Raw genomic sequence first — 22278 nt, 5'->3', positions numbered from 1 at the left:
CGCCATATTGTAAGCTAGGATCACTTATAAATTTAGCTTCAATACCCGCGGATTTTTTATGTTAAAATAACGAGAATTTTAGGAAACGCGAACGAGTGTTCAATGGCACGTACTCTAAAAAGACTAAAAAACTTTTAATCACAGACGATAGAGGTAAAGAGAACAATCTGTGTACGGGTGGCGCTGCATTAGCATCGAAGTAAATTTTAAAGGAAGCACCAAATATTATTTGCCCCCTGAATAACTATTCACACTTTCGTACAGCGCGAGTTATTGAATTTTTTAACTCAGCATATTTCAATTCATCTACAATTGCTACATTCATAACATGCTCATTGTCTACACCAGCGCCACTCTAGAAGGTTCATGAACTGTCACTTGTCGTATACAGTTGGATGCACTTTTCTCGCATATGAGATACTCCTCATAGCCTCAATCCTCCATATTTTTTATATAAATACCATTGTACGTAGTCAAAGAATCTAGGAACTTTTGAAATTGTAGGTTATGTTTTATTTATGTTACTAGGAATAATTAGAACATGTTAATAGGTAAGCGTCCACTACACTACTCGCAAACTTGATCGAAGTTTACGAAATAAGATAATGTGGAGATAAACTTCGCTTGGCTTCTTGCAACTTTGCTTTGCCACACTCAACTTCCCATCATCGTCGAGTTAAAGGACTTGACATAAGATGAAGTTCGATTGCGAGGCGTGTAGCTGCACTACTTGACTCACTTCAATTTCCTTCTCTAAAATATTTATCCTGTTTAAAGAGTCATGAAAAATGAATAGTAATTATAACAAGAGAGAGTGCACATTGCCATAGCAGCTGCTATTTGAACGCTCATGTTGCCAAGTGCGCAGACCTTGAGAGTCTCTCGCGAGATTGCACGATGGACACGCGCTTCGAACTCCAGTTAACTTCGTCCAAACATCGGAGCGAGTAATGTAGTGGGGGCTATAGTATTATGTCATAAACCTCGTCATTGATGAATCGAACAGTTATTAAAACTTGTGTAAATATTTTTTTCAACTGAGGTTATTTCGGATTTTACAACTTGTTTCAGATAGTTGTGTATTGATTCATTTCAGAATACTTTATATTCCACCTTTTCGAATTGATGAATAAATAAATTCCCCTTGAGCGTCATTATTGAACTGAAATGATAATTATTTTTAATTCCAGGGATCACCACAACCACAGAATTTAACCAATGAATTTTATATTCAGTATCCACCATCAGGATTGCCCATTCCTGGTAAGTACTAATAAAGGGTGTCCCAAAATGAACACAAGATTTAAATTTGGCGCCATTTATGCAGTATGGCAATATTAAAAAAAAACGAATCGACAGCTGACAGTTTAGGATTAGTAAAAATGAAGCGTTACACGATAGAACAACGTGTAACTAAACAAAATTTTAAAAATAATGAAAGTTTGAACGGCCGCAGTTCGAAAATATTCAGCGACTGATTTCATGTATAGACAATGATGGACAATACGTTGAATATCTAGGATATGACTAATTACGTAGTTAGTAATTTAATATGTTGATTATTACATTTGTTATGTACTTTATTAAATGCTTTGTTCTCATTGTTAGTAATATTAGCTTTATATTTAGATAACGCCATCTAGCGGTAATACTAAGTTTAATATAAAACTGTTTAGGTAGACCAATGTAAGAATTTTCCATCCAGAATAAATATTCAATTTTCGTTTGGGCGACACATAAACGTTTGAGAAAAAACTCTCGCCGTTTACACATTTCTTAAGATATCTCAGAGCAGAAAAAAGATATTGACATGCAATTTTCGCTATTTCAATGTGAATTGGGTCTAAAATATATGAAACAGCGCCCACGTTGCCAATTTAATTGCTTAGAATTTATATACTTTGTTTTGAACGACCAGTGTAATTGGCATCTTCACCAAATCCTGTCTCTGGGGAGTTGAATCACTATTCTGACCCAATTTTGAATAAAATTCTCCATCTGCGGCCGCCAAGCTTTCATTATTTTTGAAATATTTATCAGTAATGAAGATACGTTAAATGATACTAAAATCGGCTGAGCAGAACCGGACTTACAAGCATTTTTTCATAACAAGGTTCCCACTCTCCCCTACTTCTTATTTGAAGAGATAGATTAAAAATTGTATAATAAAAAATACGCAGAATTTGTTGAAGCATGATTATCGTATAAAAAGTGCCACTTAATTGAGCATATTGAAAAAATGCTTTCTCAAAGTGATATTTTCAAATATGCCATCTGAAAAAAATTCCACGTGTTTCTCGAGTCCACTTTTGTTATAATTTTTTTCCCTGAAGCTGTTCTTAGTTGCCCACCCGATACAGATACTAATAAATATGGTATTATTTTTCAGGATTTGAAGATATACAAACCAAAGAACGAAAAGTTACTAACGACTACTCCAACATCGAGATTAGTACCCCTAGCAATGAGATTCATGAGTATATGAATTTTAAAGTACCAAATTTAGCGAAACCACTTTAGTACCTATGTGTTTTTATATATTTATGTTGTATTTAATTTAACATCACATTTTTGTATTATCTAAAGAAATATAATGTGTACCTTTTTAATTGTTGTTTTTTATTTTTCTATTTAAAGTTATCAGTTTTAACAACTGAAAGCAGATAATAATTTGTAATTTTAAAAATCTCAATTAAACTTAACCTAACCTTACCACCTACGCTGATTTTCTCACGTGAAAATGCAGCAAAAGTTTGAACTGGATCTGCCACCTGGAGGGTGGGCTGAATTTTTTTAGCCTGGTTCATAATTTTTTCAAAATCCACAGTTTATTACTTTTTGATGGGCATGCAACAAACACAAAGAATATTGGTCAATGAGATGAGAAATTGAAGACATTATTTCAAATTTCTACAATTATTTGGAACTGCATTTATTCAAGCATGTACAATGCAGAGCCACTTAAATGTCTTCGGGAGAACAGGAATTTGGCATCCTGATAACAAAGTTATCAGGATGCCAAATCAGCAACTACAACAGACATTCAGTTAGTTGATCAAGACCAAACTGCTGACAAAATAAAATAATAAAATTATACTTTTTTACCTTCATTTATTTGGAAGTTATTAGCAGGTTAATTAGATGAAAATATAATTGAATACCCCATATATTCATCATGTTTATACAAATGTTATTTCATACAAAAATATTGAAAAATCTGTCTAGTAAAACAACTGATACACCCATGGATTACATTCTTCATCATTTTATTACTCTCTCAATCATAATAACAGACTATAAAAATGAAATTGAAGATTATAAGATAATTATTCAAGTTCCCAGATGATTTACTTTAACACTTTAATAAATAAAGGCAATAATTTTGTATAGTATAAATTCTAATATATGAACACTACATTTGAGACTTCTTTAAGTATTATAAATAACAATCATAAAGGTTTGTAAAATTTTCTACATCGTTCATTGAATACTTTGGCAGTTCTTTGCCTAATTAAATCTTCAACAGTAAGTTCGACTTGTAATACTCTCAACTGAAAACAAATACAAATAAATCTTTATTATTAAAAAATAATAAACACGAACTTACTGTAGTCTGATCGGCTCTCAACTGTTTGGATATTTGAATATCATCAGAATTTTGTTCTCTTTGTTCTCTAAGTCTTTTAACTCGTTCAGTAGTGATTGCAATACATTTTTTAATATAATCTTCCCTTTGGATATTACCTTTTTCAAGACTCTCATGTAAGTTTTTACATGCTTCAACTGGGTCTATGTGAAAAGAATCTGTTGGAACTGTACTATTTATTGTGTTAATTATTAAATCGTGTGGTTTCCTCATAGCCTTCAAGGTTTCCTAAAACAAATTAACCTAAGTTGATAATGAAGATAACCTTAATTGAATACTTTGCCAAAACAAGATTATGTGATAACCGCTAAATGTACAGATATAATATTGATTAACGCAATATATTTATGTCAAAATGCTCCAGATACCTGAAATTCGCTAAAATCGACACATTCCATTACAGCAATTCACTTTCTGATTAATATCTAGTTAATTTTAAACGTGTTACGGAACTTTTTCCATAACCTCAATAAATGTTGTGAAATGACACAGAACATTTTTAGGGTGCGTTCACTGCACGTGAATTGGATTATTTCCAAAAACTTTAGGTAACAGAATCCAATGAATTGTATAAACACTTTGGAGGATAGAAAGAAGGAGTATCTTTTATGGGAGAAACGCTGCAAAAGTATCCACTGTATTCAATAAATAACAATTCAAAAATCTTTAAGAATGGCGCGGGTGTATAGAAAGGGTATAAATGTAGCAATAAATTGTAAGTGTATATTGTATAAGTGTGAAAGGTTGTCCTAGGTATAAATAATATTTGTCGTCTACTATAAAATTTACCCAGCTGCTAACGTAGCGCCACCTTCATTTAACACATTTCGACTGACAGTTTTAATATACAGATTGTTCTCCTTCTCCCTACCTTCTTATTTACTGTTTAATCATTCGCTCCTCTAAACTTCTCATAATTAGAGAAATTGTACACGATATGGGTAATAACATGAATAGACTAAATGGAATGGTGCAATTTGAAATATATATAGCAATAGTTGACTTTATGTCAATATAAGTTAATAAATTGCTGGGATATTTTAACGATAATAAACTAATTTTTCTTCTAAACAATAGGGCAAATGATAATAATATATTTAGTGTGAAAATTTTGTCATATACATTTCGTAAAATTAATAAGATAGTCTTAGCATTTTTTGAGACACTTAGTATTTGTGTGATTACATTTTATCTATTTATATTTGTTCTATGGAGCTGTCATATGTCAACTTTTGTTAAGTTCTGAGTTTGCGTGCTTGCTTTCTTTTTTGTCGATGTCGATGTAGGTACAGTAGTTAAATATATTTTAAATTATTAATAATTATTGCAATCCATAATATTAAATTCAATTTGTAATTCATAATAGATGTAATTTAGGATAAACAAAACTTATGTAGTTGTATTTTTGTGTGTATGATTAAATTAAAAATAAAATTCATTGTATTATTTGTAGTCTAATCAAAGTGTGGTTATGTGTATCTTTTAGACAGTGCATATTGTTTTAGGTTGAAATAATGGGAGCCTACAAATATATTCAAGAACTTTACCGGAAAAAACAAAGTGATGTTCTTAGATTTTTACTTAGGGTGAGAGTCTGGCAATATCGCCAGTTAACTAAATTGCATAGGGCACCAAGACCCAGCCGTCCCGACAAAGCTAGAAGACTAGGTTACAGGGCTAAGCAAGGTAAATTATTTAAATTAAAATTAATCTAATTCGTTGAATGTACTTATATTTCAGGGTTTGTTATTTATCGTATTCGAGTACGTCGTGGAGGTCGCAAACGTCCCGTACCAAAAGGTGCTACCTATGGTAAACCAAAAAGCCACGGAGTTAATGAATTGAAACCAGTCCGTAACTTGCAAGCTATTGCTGAGGTAAATATTCCTGTATTTATATGACTCAACTTCTTTTAAATACATACAATATTTTGGTTTTAGGAACGTGTTGGTAGAAGATGTGGTGGATTAAGAGTTCTTAATTCTTATTGGGTAGGTCAAGACTCAACTTACAAATACTTTGAAGTCATTTTGGTTGACCCATCACACAAAGTAAGTACTTGTAATCATTAATAAATTTTAATAGATTAATAGAAATGTATTAACCTCAGGCAGAATAATTATTTGTAATAAAGGGAACAATTTGTTTTAAATAATGGCAACAAATTATTCTGTATTGACGGAACTATCCACTAGATAACAATAAACTTACTGTTGGAATATTGATTTCTAGGAAACGTTTCTCTAACTATTTATTTTTTGACAATGATGTTCATTTGGTATGTGTAGTCATTTTCAATTACAATGCTAAAAGTTCTATTCCTTTTTTAATTTGAATTTGACCCAAGTAATATAAATATTTTTGTAAACCCCAAAGTACACTCGTGATGTAAAGTGTGTATTCATTCACAGAGCAATAAATCAGTCATAACTTGTAATCTGTGAATAACTAAAAGTATGAAGGTCAGGAGAATCCGAGTTCATGAAAATTATGCATCCCATAATGTATGAAAATAAGAAATGGCGCTTAAAAACTTAGAATTGATATATTTTAATACATTATGACATCTTCATCAGTTTTGATTTTGAAGTGTCTTATAAAATATTTATCTGCTCTGAGCGCCTCAACTCGTCCTTTCATAAAAAATATCGCCTTTTGGTCACCTTTTTCACTGTAAAAAAATAGTATGACTACAGAAAAGAAACATAAATAATTGACAAGCAAAAGTAAATTCAAGATTTGCTGCCTGTTACTTATATACTAAATATTGAGATAGTAGGATAGCTCAAGATGTTATCAACCTTTTTAACCCATCAAAGAATTGTACTGTAACAAAAAAAGAATGTAGATTTCTATATAATAAGACTTATTTTCTATGGAAATTTATGAAACAGTTGTGATTTTTTACAAGGCAAAGGTGGACTTTACATTTTTGACAAAAAATATGACTATGCTATTTGCAACTAGTATCGTGCTTTTTTGCATCTAGTGGATTCCTTGTTTATTGTTATAGAAGGGTATATGATCAACATTATCAAACTGCAGTTTCTTTACTTTTGGACAAAGACATTGTTATTTTAGGCTATTCGCAGAGATGCTAAAGTTAACTGGATAGTAAATGCTGTCCACAAACACAGAGAACTACGGGGCAAGACATCTGCTGGTAAATCGTCTCGTGGTTTGGGCAAAGGACATAGGTTCTCTCAAACTAAAGGAGGATCCAGACGTGCCGCTTGGCTTAGGAGGAATTCTTTGCAATTACGTAGAAAACGTTAATGTAACTTTTTTTATAATTATAACGTATAAACTTTATTCTCAAGTTATATTTTTTTATTAATTTTCCCTCTGTAGCTCCTTACATATCAAAATTGGAAAGTATTACTTTCAAGTGAACATATGATCATAATGAAAATTATTCATGGGCCTCATGTAAACTCTTTAATAGTTTCAGGTTTAATATTTGTAAAATATTACTTAAGCTATGTTGAAGTATATAAGAAAAATGTTTACATATTTATCTACTATTGCAAATTATAGCTAACTTTGTTGTAATTTAAATATAAGAGAAAAATATGTATATCTTGATTAACTTGCAACTCATGTATATAGATATACACTGCGACCTAAGGGATCTATTGTGTCCACCTGTTATGCTGAGATACTGGGGAGCCCAGTGTTTACAGTTGATCTATTAATTATTAGAAAAACTTAGGGTATGGGATGGTTCTAGCTGCTAGAGGTCTTCTATTTCATTCCCTTCCAACTGTAGTGCTCTGGATTTACCTAGTGTTTCACTCATTTTTACCGAAGAAAGTAGTTTATTTCACAAATGTACTAAAAAATAACAAAACATACATGTATTGAAATGCTTCTTATTCTTATGTTATATATGGCCTCGAACGATAGAGGGAATATGCGAATAAATATGAACTGGCTGGGTGTCGAAAGGCAAAAGGCCAAATGTAAGAAGTCTGAAGAAGTAAACAATATGATTTACAAAATTCACTGCGATTTAGTAATTATTATAATAAGTTTACATTTCACTTTTATAACGTCTCAGAAAAAATGTAAAACAAAATCATTAATAATTATTTAATTATTGTTAGGTATCTAATAGAGTTACAAAAAATTTATTGTTCTATTGGTTTTTTTTTCTGTTCTTTAGTTATGAAATATTTAATAATCATTCTTTTAGTTTTTGTCGTCTCTACTATTACAAAATAAATATTTTGTAGGATTTTTCAACTTTTCACCACACGTGTTTATATACTTTTCAACACATGTGTGATATGGTTTAATTAACTTATTAAAAAAATTTTTTTTAACAATTTTTTACGTGGTCGTAGGGAAAATATTGTGCACAACTCTTTCGAAAGTGTACTTGGCACTCCTTATTATTCAGCACTCACCTCTACGCGACTCGTGCATAACAGTAGCTTGTTTGAAATGTATCACTTTACAAACTCGTTATGTAACATACTAATAATTACCCATTATTTGAATTTGTGTTTTGTTTCCCTTGTATAGTTGCATTTTTCAAGATACGGGGTATTGCAGTTAGGCCATCGATATGTTGATTAATATTTAGCTGAAATCATTCATTTTTATGACATTACAATAAAAAAGAAGAAGATATTTTTCTAAACATATTTAAACTCGACCATAATATTAAGAACATATTTTAAAATAAGTCAATTAATATAAATTATTAATAATGCAATTCAGTGAAGATATAAAACATGTAAATATAAAAAAAGATTTCAAAGAATGTTATGAAAATCCACAGGAATTGATAATGTTTTTGAAGGAAACATTCAAAATATTTGAAAATGGAAAAGTTTATAAGTAAGTAACAAAACTTTTTCTTTATTTGATGTATTTCTATAAATTTTCAGGATTGATGCGACTACCGAAGCTTTACAGTTAATAGAAAAATACTTATATCATTTTGTACAGTTGAGCTCTTCACATAAAGAAGAATTTGCTGAAGTAGTAACTGAGCTCTACAGATCATTAAGAAACTGCACTACGAATAAACATGTCCAGGATTTCATAGTTGAAAATACTAATATTTTACAAACCACCCAGCATTATATCAAAACATCAAATCCATTGCATTTATGCTTAAAAATAATATTGCAATTTCTAATAAATTTAATTTCTTCAAACTTGGTAGCATCTAAAAAAGTATATTCAGAATTCTTGGATTTTGTTAAAAATCTCATGGAACATAAGATGTATACATATGAATGCTCAGCTTTAATATACAACATGTCTTTGTTCAATCCCATAGACATGAATTTATTTGAAATGATGTTAAACCTAGAAGAATGTGAAACTCAAAATGAATTTATTTGTTTTTTTCTTGAGAAATGTATATCAGATGATTGTTTTTGGAGTTTCTATAAAGGGTTGAGGCATAAGCATAAATTAACGATATTAAACATTATCAGAACATATCAAATACAAAATAAGGATTTTAATATTCCCGATTCAGGATTGGAAATATTAATAGATTGCTTCCTAAGGAGTCCAGACATTTTTTTCAAAATAACTAATGTATATAAACAAGACGAAGTACAAGAAGTATCATTATTGTTGGGGGTATTATCCTCAATATCCAGTAAGGATAAATACATTGATAAACTTCAACAAAATAAGAATATTTTAGTAACAGCTTCTGCGTTACTTATTAATTTTCATCGTTTGGGAAAAAGCGGTAATAATTCATTTACTCCTGTTCAGAAATTATCAGGAAGCCAAAGCGACGAGGCAGCTAATCCTGTATTTGGTTTGAAAGCAGATTTGATTCAATTAATTGGAAATATGTGTTGGAAGAATAATATCATGAAAAATTTAGTAAGTTTATTTTCAATTCTACTACAAATATATATCAAATTGGAATTTATCTAAAAAATTTTAGGCACGAGAAGCTGAAGTCATTCCAGTTATTTTAGACTGTTGTAACATTGATGCAAACAATCCTTGTATCCTTTACAAATATGAATTTTTTCTGATAACTACATTAATTATATATTAAAAAAATTGTTTGAGATGCTTGTACTAAGGGCGAATATGATCCTATATATATTTTTTAATCCCACCTTCTCCAACAATTATTTCTGTTGGAGGGAAGGAGAGGAAAGGCCTCTTTGTGGTTTAAAACACCACCCTTCAGGATTTCGTTATTTATGGTAGCAGGTAGTTATTATTTGTGATATTTATCATATTTGTTGGTCATTTTCGTTTCGAGTTCATTATCATATTTAATGAAAGTTTTCCTTAAATATTTTTAGTTATTATTCAATGGTGCATTTTTGCCATTAGGAATTTATGTGAGAATAATCCGGAAAATCAGAAAATGATTGGAGGTCTGCAGAAGAAGGGAACGGTGTCATCCTCAGTTTTAGAAGAATTTGGATTAACTTTACAGGGAGATAATGACACTCAGTTGAAAATTGTACCTTTAGACTCATTACAATCATAATAAATTATTTAAACATTATTTTTAAAAAAATTAAACATTAAAAATTGATATTGTACTTTTATGGTTGCCAATTTACAGAACTACCTCGATTAAAACCAGATATACCCCGTTTTTTAAATTAAGTGGTCTGATTTGAATTTAAGTTGGCAATTCTGTAGATTCCTGATTGGTCAATTACACAGTACTTTTGTATAAATCCCAAGTAAATAGTGTCTATTTTGTTCTTTCTTGGGTTGTTGTTTTTGTTATTGTTTTATTAGATATAAAAACAGTTCTTGTCAGGACTAATTTGAAAATGGACTCTGATAATATTCCAAGTACTTTTTTAAAGGATTGTCTATAGGTTTGGAAAATTCATCTGGAAAATGCAAACTTCTAAAATTCTTCACGCAGAATCTGATCATAAATTTCAAGTTAACCCGTTCTAAATAAAAGAAAAAAACAATTGTTTGATTTAAATTCGGACCTCCATATTAAATATAATATAGAAGTCTTATTCACCAAAAATAGTGATCAAAATATCCCCAACAAACTTTGTGTGAAAACGTCTTTTCATCGAGTTGAGTTTGATCTTATGTACGAGGTCTAGCTATTAAATAACGAGACTGTTTACGAAAAAAGGTTTTATTATAAAAATTAATCTACATTTGAATGCTCCCCTTCAATATATTCCCCTCCCCGCGCCTCACACCTTTCCATAAGTTTTTTCCATTGATCGAAGCAGTGCTGGAGGTCTTCTTTGGAGAAACTCTGGGTTACCGCTTCCATCGACTCAAATCGGCTTTTAAAGCAGATTTTATATACGGAAACAAAAAAAACTTGCACGGTGCCAAATCTGGTGAGTACGGCGGGTTTTCGAACACTGGAGTGCGTTTACTGGCCAAATACTGCTTCACACATAGCGCATTATGGGCCGATGCGAAATCGGGCAGTTTTTTACGAACTCAATCTGGCAGCCAAAACTGACAAATTGTAAGTCTGGTTGACAGTCTGACCCACTGGAACCCATTTAGTCATCAATGAAAGTGATCAACACCACTCAAAAATACGCGCACGAGATAGAGAATCGTCCCCATAGTCCTCATGCAACAATTTATGGCACATTTTTCAATTTAACGTGAAATTTGCACAAATACTATAATATTGACGGGAACGTGTTTTAGGACGTGCATATACTAGTTTCTTACCCCACCTGTCTAGAGCGCCCTCTAGGCGAGCAGTTTCGTTATTTAATAGCCAGACCTCGTATTAAGGTATAATACAAATTTAGTTAGTAAGATAACTTCGATTAGCCCTTTTCGTTGAACATTGATGTGTATCGAACGTTGTACGCTTGTGATAAATTTCAGTGTCTCTTTTTTCCATTGAGATATCAATTTGAAAAAAAATTGATGGCGACGAAGAAATACTATCACTGATGGAAGAAAAAAGATTTAAAAGTGTCGATGAAAACAATTACAAAGAGATACAATGTACAACAAGAAAGCAAATTATAGAGGCAAAAGAGAAATGTGAAGGGGTAGAAGAATTAGAACGAAAATATGACAATTTCAACATTCGTAATGAAGTTGGAGAAATAGTAGAAACCAGAAAGCAAATACCGAACATCTTATTAGAGGACACATACGGCAAAATAATCATAGACACTCAGAAAGAGGGACACAATATACACAACAACTTTTTGATGATAACGGAATAGCAAGATCAACATCAGAAACAAAGAATTTGGAAAGTGGATTTAGATATAACAATAGAAGAAATCAAACATGCGCTCAAACATATGAAAAAATATCAAGGCACCTGGACCTGATGAACTATCGGTAGAACTACTCTAGGGTGTTTGAGGAAGATTAATTTATACGCAAAATGGAAACACAAAGAGAATTGTTGACTACCATAAAGTCCCGCAAATTAGGGGACAACGATTCGAATTCCAGAGATTGATTTTGTAAGGAAAGATACAGGGAAATAGAGGTGTAGGTCGACGAAGAATATTATGGCCGCGAAACTTAAAGAAGTGGTCTAACTGCACATGAAACCAATTGTTTAGAGCAGCTGTAAATAAAATAAAAATAGTCATGATGGTCGCCAAACTTCGTTCGAAGATGGCACTTTAAGAAGTGTATCAGTTTACGCACAGCATCAGTACAACAGCCGATTTTGGACGACCTTCATGAAATTCATCCTGTAGCTAAGTGCGACCACGATTGAATTACGAAAACCAGCGAAACATGGTGGTTCCAGATGGTGCTTAATCAACAAAAGTCGAAGCGAGTTGATCGACATACTTTTCAAAACTTAAATTATGTTAGAGAAGGGTCTTTTGGCGAATCAGGGCTACAGCTCAAAAAACAAAAACTAGAATCGGGAAATTTTTCTCTTACAGTCGTTTCGCCTCTCTAGAGTCACATTGTATAGAGTTTGTACCATTTAAAAAAATATGGTGATAGGTTATTTTGGAGTGACCCTGGAGGAACATTTTTTTTTGTTAACTTAACAATCGAATTAGCAAATTATGTTATTTTACGAACATACTGTATAAAGTAATGGTAATAGGTAAATAGAAACGTATACACGCTCATAATATTTCGTTATTTTGTTGTTACTTAAAAAAAATCACAATTCTGTATAGAATTTCCAAAGCTAATCGAAGATGCGGAAATATGAAAGAATATTCGGTGACTGGTGTTTCTGGTACACAGGGGTTTCAAATTTCATGTTCTAACGCTACAGAATCGGTCTTAAAACATAAATCTATAAAAATATATCTAGCAAAACCAATATTTAGTCAATTTTATTAAAAGAGAAATAATTCAAAAGCCAGTTGTATTATAAAGCCTCGTGGACGACTCAGTGGGATGGGTAAGCTTCTTCGTAGATAGAAATTTGTGAAATTGTCCATTATTTCGAGAAAAAATCAATTAGCTGAATATAACATATTAATATCAGCTGATGCGTTGATTATTAGAAAAATATATAGAGGGAAGTACCCTAAACCGGACCTCTACCCCTAAAGTGGACCTCTGGTCTTCTGATACTGCATTCTCCTGAACTGTAAACAGTAGTTTAAGCATCTACCACTATGTAGTTGAGCCCACTTCACCTGTTGCTTATCAGTTCACCATTACATGTTTTGATAGTGAAAAAAGTTTTTGATCAGTGCTATAGTTTTAGTTATTTTTCCCAGATATTCTCAGGTAAGCCTTTATATCAATATATATTCTTAAATGGCAAGTTTTAAGTTTATTGTTTATCATCAAAACGTTTCATTTAGATATTTGGTTCAAAATTAATCGGGTTAATAAACTGATGGCTTTAGTCGCTTAAACCCCTCTTGTTGCCTAAGCCGGATTCCTTATTTTTTCATGTTCAAAGTCTCCTAAATCTGTACTCACGCTTATTCTTTTGAAATTTCGTTGCAGATTTCAAAAGGATAATGGGAAAAACTGATCAAAGAAAGTAGAGTTCTTCTAAAATGACGAAAGCAATGTGGAAGAAGGCCAGTAAAAATTTTAATATTCCGAAAACAACGCTTATGAAGTTGTCCAACTTAAAATACGGTACACCTGAAGATCTTGAACAAGAGCTGGTTCGTTATTGCCTTACTATGGAAGCTTCCTTTTTTGGCCTTACTCGTAGTGAATTACGAAGAATGGCATTACAGAAAGAAGGTTGACAGAAAGAAATAACATCGAACACCCATTCAAACGCTATATTGCTAGGAAAAAATGGGTTAGTCTTTTTCTAAAACGACACAAATCAAAACTATCGGAAAGGAAACATACTGGACCTTCGTATAGCAGGGCTCTTGGGTTTAGCAAGGAAACTACAGAGAAATTTTATGATCTTCTGGAAGATGTTTATGAGAAAGGAAAGTTCACGCCAAACAGAATTTATAATGTTGTCGGAGAAGAATTGAAGCTTTTCCCGGGAGTTTCCTCATCAAAAGATGTTGACACTTGGTGCATATTTTGTGATAGAAAATTATCGGAGGATTTTAAAGGGGAGCCTTGGGTTATGTGCTCACTGTGGGCCCATGTTGATTGTGCTGGTGCTGAAAAAGAAGTGTACATCTGCGATTATTGTCGCTAAGGAATTAAATTATTATCTGCTATTAAAATTTTCATCTTATTGCATTATATTATATTGTGATTATTAAATTATAATTGGGTGATTCCGTTCTAACTGTGATATTCAATGTCCTGTATTGTTTTTTTGTACTAGTCATTAATTAATAATCAATTAATAAAAATTTTGTGTTAATTGAATAATTCTTAAGATATTTAAACATTATTTTTATACAATATAACTTGCCACTTAAAGAAAACTTATACTACATCACTTGAATGTCAGTACCGTGTCATGTCCATTCCTAGAATTTACCGATAAATTATTAATTTTTTTTGTCGTAACAAATGATTTAAACTAATTACCTTATAAATTCTAATGTTTATGATCAAACTGAGGAAAATTGATGCACTTGTTGTTTAATATCTTAAGTTACCATGTCAGTACCGTGGATAAATGAGTCAGTACCGTGGAACTCAAAATCCGACATTTGTGTCTTGCTCGTGATACTTTGAAGTTGTAGTAAATTCCTCTTAGAGTTTTATTTTTACAGTAAAATAGATGAATAATATGCATAAAAAAGTTAGAAAAGTTAAATTTTAAAATCTTGAAATTTTGAATACAAAAAATCACAGTTAGAACGGAATCACCCAATTATATTTGAAACTAGAATGAGTATTCTTTGATTTAATACCATTTTAAAATTTTTTTACCGCTATTTTGACAAGGGGTCCGATTTCAGCAACCATATCACAAATTGAGGTTTAATAAAATAATTTTTTTTGTACTAATTTTGAATTAGATGATTTTAAAACATAATTTGTTATTACTTCCTATTTTATTCAAAAACAAAACAGGGGTCCGGTTTCGGACACTCTCCTCTACTATCAATGATTTCCTCTCGAATAAAAATTCATCCGATGATTATAAGCTGTGGATAAATATATGGTTCAGCTGACTGTATCTTGGTGTCAGCTGATACTTTGAAAGTTATTACGTAGAAGCTAGGCGGAAACGTCTGTTGCCTACTTAGATGCATCATCTGATCAGGTTTTCCTCTGCTAACTGCTAACTGATTTTATTATTATCACATATATTATAACATATTAACAATCTGTCTACATATTTTCATTTGAGAAGAAGTGACGTATTTTTAATAATTCGGCATTACGTTCCAATATGAGTGTTCAAATAAATATAATCAAATAATATGAGAAATTTTTCATCTTTTATTCATCATTATGCCGTTCAATTCCTTGGTTCATGGCTAGCACTTTGTGCGGTGGATAAGTTCAGCTCTTTGGAAAATGATCTCAGCGCAAAACAGGAGGAATTGAATACAAAAGGCTGCAACATATTTTTATATGATAAATCTTTAGTTTTAGAAACATCGAGACAGAGAAGACTAGAATTCTACCATGATTTAAGTGTGACTAAGTCTCTATATATGGTCCTAAAAGAGAAACTAGTATCATCTGCAAAAAGAAATATTTTATCACTGATGTGTAGATAAGCGATGTCGTTTATAAACAGAAGAACCAAAATAGGGCCTAGTACTGAGCCTTGGGGCACCCCACATTCTATTGGTTGCAAGAAGACATCGTTGTATTAACCCTTACAATCTGACTTCTGTTGGTGAGGTATGACTTAAACCATGCGAGAGGTATTCTCCTGAAACCGTAGTACTGAATTTTTTTTATTAAAATATCATGATTAATACAATCAAAATCACAAAAAATTGCTCTTCTTATGATCTTAGATAACGTGGAAAGCAGTGCAATTGGGCCATAATTCGACGTTAATTTTTATCTGATTATATATGATCATAGAATTAATAAACATGAAGACTATAGACTATAAATCAATGTTGAATTTACATTATCAATTTTTGTAAGCTTATGATTATGTGAATAAGAAAGAATAAATTAAGAGAGTGAATTCTCAGTATATTCCAAAAATATATCGTGAAAGAACATGATTAAAAAAGTGAAAATCAGTTAAAAAACTATAAAAGGAAGAGAAAACCAAACGTATCGATACTCCCTAAAACTAATCGGGAAACAAACAGTGAGTTACGGAAAAAAATAGAAATTACATTATATAATAAGTCGAGAAAATCAATTGTGGAGTGGTCATTGAACGATTAATTAAAATAAAAGGAAAAAAAGAACACATTTCAGAAGTTTGTAAAGCCACAAAGCAAAGCTAAATAGACTTGTAGAACATATTGGACTGAAATGTCACATAAATATGAACGTTTGATATTTAGATCCAACATATATCATAATGACAATTCATAATAATTTGTTTTAATATTTGATTTAGATCATTATTTCAAAAAACATAACTATTTAGGACAATTAATCAAAATTTCGACAATATTATAAAGAGAGAAACACTGTTCCTTATCAAAATTTTCTAGTATCACTACTTTGTTGACGAAAAATAAAAACAGCAATATAAGAATGTTGACACTGACAAATTCGAAAGTTGCGCACCAAAAACGTAACGAGGTCATTCATCGATAGATTTTACTCCTCACATTTTTCTCATAACGGGCCCCTTATATATGCAAATCGATTCTTAAGGAGTAAAATCCAAAAAACAAAATTTGAGAGATACACACCTTATTAATACTCCCATTAAGTTTGTTTATATGCCTAACCTAACTTAATCAACTGTATCCAATTGCCAAGGATATTAGTCACTAGTTTAACGTTGTGCACTATCAGCAAGCTTAGAAAAAGAATCAGAGTATAAATTACGAGATATACATAGGCACTTTCATCAATTAATTATTACTAAGATTATTCTTATAATCAAATAATCTTAATATATAAAAATTCAGTGTCCGTGTGTATGTTCTGAATGAACTCAAAAACGAGTCAACTGATATCCATGAAAGTTGGCATATATATGTAATTCGGTCCAATTTAAATGATAGGATAGTTATTATTCAAATTAATGGTCTCAATAATTAATAAATAATTAATAATAAACTGATCATCAACGTTGATTGTTGTTACTAATCGTAGTTTCCATAAGTCTGGAACCGATGGCGCCTTAAGCGAATTTCTTTACAGAGAACTGTAAAATTTTGTCCTTTGCACCTCATAGATGAGATATATTTTCTTAGATTACACACTATACATGTCTTATTTTGCCTATACCACTTAACATCGCTTCTTTCAAATCATTCTTCATTTTGTCTTCGTTGCGTACATTACTTCGAATATTTTTTTTTACTTCTAACTTACAGTTATTTAGAGAACAGCGAAATTCATTCACATAAAAAATTCAATTACTATTTTTAGTAAAATGCCACCCAAAAAATCCAACCTTAATGCCCGTAGCAAGAAAACTCGATGTGCATGTGTTGAAAGAGCTCATAAATTATTCGAACAGAGAGCAGAAAGAAATACAGCTCAAAGAATTCGCACAGCTAAAATTCATGCATGAGAACAGCGTGATAATCGACGGCAAAAATATGTATTGAGAACCAGGATAGCACGTCAACAACATATAGATTCATATAGAGAACAAAGCCGAGTTCGTCCTGCATTTAATTATTACCAGACATCAATTACTCGGTTGATTCCAAAGTTACTATTGGTGCGATGGACCAAGTATGCAATTATTGTCAGGCGTTTAAATTTCGCAATGAAACACCCGGCAAGTGTTGCGCATCAGGAAAAGTTGTATTGTCACCACTCCCTACTCCACCTGAACCTTCTTTCTGGCATTCCAAATGAATCAAAATTATTTTTGCGTAAGACACGAAAATTTAATTCTTGCTTCCGAATGACGTCGTTTGGAGCATCCAAAGTTTGTGATTTGTCATCTGAGGGTCGTAATTTTGAGACAACATTCAAAATTCAAGGCCAGGTATATCATAAAATTGAATCATTGATGCCAATGCCAAATGAAGATCCAAAATTTCTTCAGATCTATTTTATGGGCAATTGTGAAGAACGTGTAACAACTCGATGCCAGTATAATTTCATTGAACAAGCAGAAGAGAGAGCAATTGTATTGTCATTAGAATTATTTCAAATCAAATCACTCAGTCACAGCAACGCGTTACCGGGTCTGCTAATTTATTAATAAATTTTTTCTATAATTCGTTCTAAATGGCATATAAGATGACAGATTTCATCTGTACGTGGTATTTATCCGTGGATAATATTGATCCGTGAGTTAAAGCTTATTATTGTAACATTCACGGATAAAGCTTCATTCAGCTCATTTCTCTAATTTCAACCATAGACACACGTACATTTTTAGAGTCACGGATTTTTCCGTGGAAGGTGCCAATAGACATTTCGTTAATAAAGATTGGCGCTCAACGTCCTTTGTTCATTCTTATTTTTTACAATTAAACTTTACAGTAAGTATATATAATACAATATCTATAAGTACAAAGTACTGATTTTGGCGATTATTTATGATTATTTATAATGATTAGGACATTTCTGTCTTCAACTTCTGTTTCCCACGGGAATGAGTTGATCTGAGTGAAGTGAAGTAACTTTAATAGTTGATACCGTGAACCAGGCCGACTCTGTTCTAGTGTCACCATCTAAAGTATATCGAGTAACATATAATCCTTATAGAAAAAAAAATGTGGTCTACTACTAATTTGTTATACATATTACCTTTTTGACGGATACAATTGTACGAAATTCGATCTAAGACAGATGTAAGTAGAATAGGTAACAACGATCATTTTAAATAGACCCCGATTTTATCATTTTTATGCAAGTATAGGTACAAATAAACGTTAAGAACTCACCGTACGTACTCATTTTACTATCATTTTTACATATTTGTTATATTCGTTATGAAATTTTCTGTTTATCTCTACGTTTTGTGATATAAGCATTAATATTTCGATTGTACCACACATTCCATTATTGTAAAACCAAGTTGGAATTTTTGGAACCGTTGGTGATATTCATACTGAACACACTGTTTACACTACCACTACACCAACACTGACAATTACACCGTTTCGATAACCAAGCTATCGTCTTCAGACACTGAAGGTTAACAGTTTACGCGCACCAGACAGTGTAATTGTTAGTGTTGATGTAATGGTAGTGTAAACAGTATGTTCAGTAGGCACTTCACGAGGATGATTTATATCGCAGATCGGAATTTTGCGAGTGGTACCTCGGATGCAGTCAGGATGATCCGCGGTTCCAGCATTCCATTCATTCTATTCAAGATGAACGAATTCAACCTGCCTGGTGTGTGTATATGAGTGGGTTTCGTGGATTCGTGGTTTTTCGAGGGTCGCGTGATGGGCCTAACTTATATGGAAATGCTTGAAGATTTACATGGGCAAATGGGCAACAATCCAACACTCGCAAACATCCGTCATTTCTTGCAGGAGGGAGCTTCGCCGCACGTTATGCGTGCAGGAGTATCTTAATGTTAATTTAGGAGAATGGTAGGCAGAGGAGGATTCGATGAGTGGCCCCCACGGTCATGTGACTTGAGACTTAGACTTTCTTCCTGTCGGGTCTTCTCAAGGAACGCGTTTTTGCAAGAGGACCACGCATCCTTACGAACTGCAATTCAAAAATCTTTTTTAAATCTTATCTACATATTTTATTTTGTTATTTTTTTCTCCGGAAAATGTCCTAGGTACAAAAGTTCCCGTTATGTGATACTAGTCCAAAATAAGGTACTTCTGTGGTTGTTAACCATTTTTATACCACGAAATTTTATTTGATTTCACAAACAAATGAAAATTAAGTGGACAAAGTTGTTAATTCAAAAATTCCATTGTCTATTTGAGAAGTTAACGAAGAAAGAGACCCAAGGAATAAGCCAATAGCTTCCTTGTTCCCATCTTTAACATCATACTTCGCGGCCAGCTTGACGTTCTTCGCCGGGCTTGCCTCTGTACGTTGCTGTAAATGTTTTGATCAAGATGGGAATCAATTACAGTAATTCATTTTGCACTGCACTTTTTTCTCTTAATGTAAAGACCTCTGCATATAAATGTAAGCTTTAAGTAGTTTATCGAACTTTGTTTATTGTGCCAAGCTTTCCGCCATCCACGACCATAAGACTCGCGCGTTTACAATTAGTCCGAAGACTACCAAAGAGCACGTAAACAAACTCAATTATATAGTTGCAGCAGAATGACGAATTTTAGCTGAATAAAGTGCTTTCCAAAATTTTACTTGTTATCTGTTATTTTGTGTACCTAATTCTTCATAGTTTTTTATGTTGTCAACAAAATTTCGCACAAGATGGCTGATTGATAGGTCTTTCAGAAGAGTTTCTCAAAAGTCGAGGAGCTGAACTTGCAGCAGTATGTCTGTAAAGTTAAAGTGCTATTGAAATCCGAGATGAAACCTTGGAAAAAGATGATGCTATGACAGAAAAAGTTATTGAGTAGGATTGCTTGATTACTTAAGCTTTGTCGATCCAGGTACCTCCGTAAAATGGGATTTGAACGCATCAACCGCTTTCAAACCGTTCTCAAACGTTTTTGTTTGAACTGATATGTGAGAGCTCGCATTGTAGTGGTGGAGAATGATTCGTCTTCTGCGATTGGTTTCCCTGATTGCTGATGTACCATTCAGAATTGACCGTTCTATGCTCTATGCTCCAATGGGAGATGGGGGCGACATGTCCAGTAATTCCGTAAAAATAGGCGACCATTTGGATTTAGATCGTTTTGAAAAATCCATATAGTCGATTTTTACTTAGTTTCTAAGCATAGATTAGATCCATGATTCGTCGCCTGTCACGTCTCTTGAAGCACCGCCATTGAACTTTTTCAGCATTAACGGATAGTTGTTCATACAATATTGAATGTATGCAAGTGGAAGTAAAACCCAAGTAAACAATGTGACTCGGATGATGCTTAATCAACAAAAGTCGAAGCGAGTTGATAAGCACATGGCTGTTCATGATTTAATTCCACTTTTTAACCAAGATGAATGTTTCAAGTATCTCAAAATGTCAAACTTTATGGTGGCAATGTCATATTTGATATATTCACAACAGTGTTTCCATAGCTCAAAACTTAAGTAACAATTCTCGTAATTAGATGCGTTGCTGTTATCATCGGTTCACATAAATTTTGATTCCAATTTGATTTGAAACGAATAGTTAATTCAGTAGCTATAAGATTCATAAGAAACTTGTGCAAAAATTTTCCAGTCATTACTAACACATCGAATTGAACACTTTGGAAACAAAATTTTTTCGAAAAAACCATATTTACTTGCATACGACATCACGAGAGCTACCAACCATGACAGGACGTTGCCTTTGTAGACAACATTTTAATATTAACTGTATTTTATTATGGGTAATAACTAATTGAGATCTGAAAAAGAAGAATATGTTTTTTCAGACTATTAACTGATAGAATTACCAACTTTTCAACGTTGTCAAATTGCCTATTAAATATTTCTTTACAAGTACCCTAGTAGAAACCCAAAATCACAGAAACAAATTATAGAGGAAAATGTAATTATGTGTATCTGACGTATCTAATGAAATTCAAAACTGAAACCGTAACTACCGTACTCAGATTACAATTAGGAAGAAAAAACCAAGGCATTACCAACTAACAAGTATAGAGTTTCTTAACATCACCGATATCAAAACGTAATTACGTTGTTTAACGTGAGATTAATAAGATAATACAAGACAACATTTGGTGGCGTTCCGTGGAATGTCAGGAGCGTCACAAAAAGTTATAAAACATTGAAGTGAACGTAGTTCTAATATTTTTGGTTTAATATTGATGAAATTTTCTCAGATTTTGTTTCAGTTGTTATTTGAAATAAGTTTTTTTTGTCACAAGTAATATTAACAATTTAACAAATGTACTGTGGTTTTGTTGTGAGGGGTTTTCAAACAACAACTATTGATCTAATAGCGTTTGTCTCGTGTATAACATTTTGAGCGTTTCTCTGGTTACTTCTATTCAAATCACTGACTTTTTTAGAATTTTTTTACAAACTAACACAATGAAGATTACAATTCTCTGCTGATTGATTTTTTAAAATACTCTCCTTTAAATTCAATAGACTTTTGCATGAGTTTG

The 22278-nt window shown here is 32.2% G+C and overlaps 4 protein-coding genes across 5 annotated transcripts in view; 3 read left to right on the top strand and 1 right to left on the bottom strand.

The window, feature by feature from the left end:
* LOC130897303 (phosphoinositide 3-kinase adapter protein 1) overlaps positions 1–2609 on the top strand; it is a 95101-nt gene extending 92492 nt beyond the window's left edge. Inside the window, 2 exon segments of the mRNA XM_057806079.1 lie at positions 1191–1263; positions 2390–2609. Coding sequence (XP_057662062.1) covers positions 1191–1263; positions 2390–2520 — 204 coding nt within the window. The 3' untranslated portion in view covers positions 2521–2609.
* A 541-nt stretch (positions 2610–3150) lies between these two features.
* LOC130897304 (protein MIX23) lies at positions 3151–4126 on the bottom strand. Its single transcript, XM_057806080.1, has 3 exons — positions 4015–4126; positions 3608–3874; positions 3151–3551 (listed from the first exon to the last, which is right to left on the bottom strand). Exons 1-3 carry the CDS (start codon positions 4042–4044, stop codon positions 3450–3452), a joined length of 399 nt encoding a protein of 132 aa, XP_057662063.1. The 5' UTR covers positions 4045–4126; the 3' UTR covers positions 3151–3449.
* Positions 4127–4873: 747 nt separating this feature from the next.
* LOC130896974 (60S ribosomal protein L15) lies at positions 4874–6969 on the top strand. 2 transcript variants are annotated; one of them, XM_057805420.1, is made up of 5 exons: positions 4874–4932; positions 5152–5332; positions 5387–5523; positions 5587–5697; positions 6728–6969. In XM_057805420.1, exons 2-5 carry the CDS (start codon positions 5161–5163, stop codon positions 6920–6922), a joined length of 615 nt encoding a protein of 204 aa, XP_057661403.1. In that variant the 5' UTR covers positions 4874–4932; positions 5152–5160; the 3' UTR covers positions 6923–6969. The 2 variants fall into 2 exon arrangements, with proteins under 2 accessions (XP_057661403.1, XP_057661404.1); XM_057805421.1 differs by having other exon boundaries at positions 4896–4928.
* Positions 6970–8246: 1277 nt separating this feature from the next.
* On the top strand, positions 8247–10181 carry LOC130897025 (ataxin-10). The gene is made up of 4 exons (XM_057805501.1): positions 8247–8491; positions 8542–9505; positions 9570–9633; positions 9943–10181. Exons 1-4 carry the CDS (start codon positions 8361–8363, stop codon positions 10131–10133), a joined length of 1350 nt encoding a protein of 449 aa, XP_057661484.1. The 5' UTR covers positions 8247–8360; the 3' UTR covers positions 10134–10181.
* The last annotated feature ends 12097 nt before the right edge of the window (positions 10182–22278 follow it).

This window comes from Diorhabda carinulata, chromosome 8 (genome assembly GCF_026250575.1).
Source record: "Diorhabda carinulata isolate Delta chromosome 8, icDioCari1.1, whole genome shotgun sequence".
Taxonomy (NCBI): Eukaryota; Metazoa; Arthropoda; class Insecta; order Coleoptera; family Chrysomelidae; genus Diorhabda; species Diorhabda carinulata.
This window is presented reverse-complemented; position numbering and strand designations above follow the sequence as displayed.

Bases quoted from the DNA above. Each gene is read 5' to 3' on its own strand.
- LOC130897304 (XM_057806080.1), bottom strand. From the start codon at position 4,044: ATGGAATGTGTCGATTTTAGCGAATTTCAG. The intron at 3,875-4,014 runs GTATCTGGAGCA...AATTTGTTTTAG, and splicing joins TCGATTTTAGCGAATTTCAG to GAAACCTTGAAGGCTATGAG. The intron at 3,552-3,607 runs GTAAGTTCGTGT...ATTTGTTTTCAG, and splicing joins TGAGAGCCGATCAGACTACA to TTGAGAGTATTACAAGTCGA.
- LOC130896974 (XM_057805420.1), top strand. From the start codon at position 5,161: ATGGGAGCCTACAAATATATTCAAGAACTTTACCGGAAAAAACAAAGT. The intron at 5,524-5,586 runs GTAAATATTCCT...TTTTGGTTTTAG, and splicing joins ACTTGCAAGCTATTGCTGAG to GAACGTGTTGGTAGAAGATG. The intron at 5,698-6,727 runs GTAAGTACTTGT...TTGTTATTTTAG, and splicing joins TGGTTGACCCATCACACAAA to GCTATTCGCAGAGATGCTAA.
- LOC130897025 (XM_057805501.1), top strand. From the start codon at position 8,361: ATGCAATTCAGTGAAGATATAAAACATGTAAATATAAAAAAAGATTTC. The intron at 8,492-8,541 runs GTAAGTAACAAA...ATAAATTTTCAG, and splicing joins GAAAATGGAAAAGTTTATAA to GATTGATGCGACTACCGAAG. The intron at 9,634-9,942 runs GTATCCTTTACA...AAATATTTTTAG, and splicing joins CATTGATGCAAACAATCCTT to TTATTATTCAATGGTGCATT.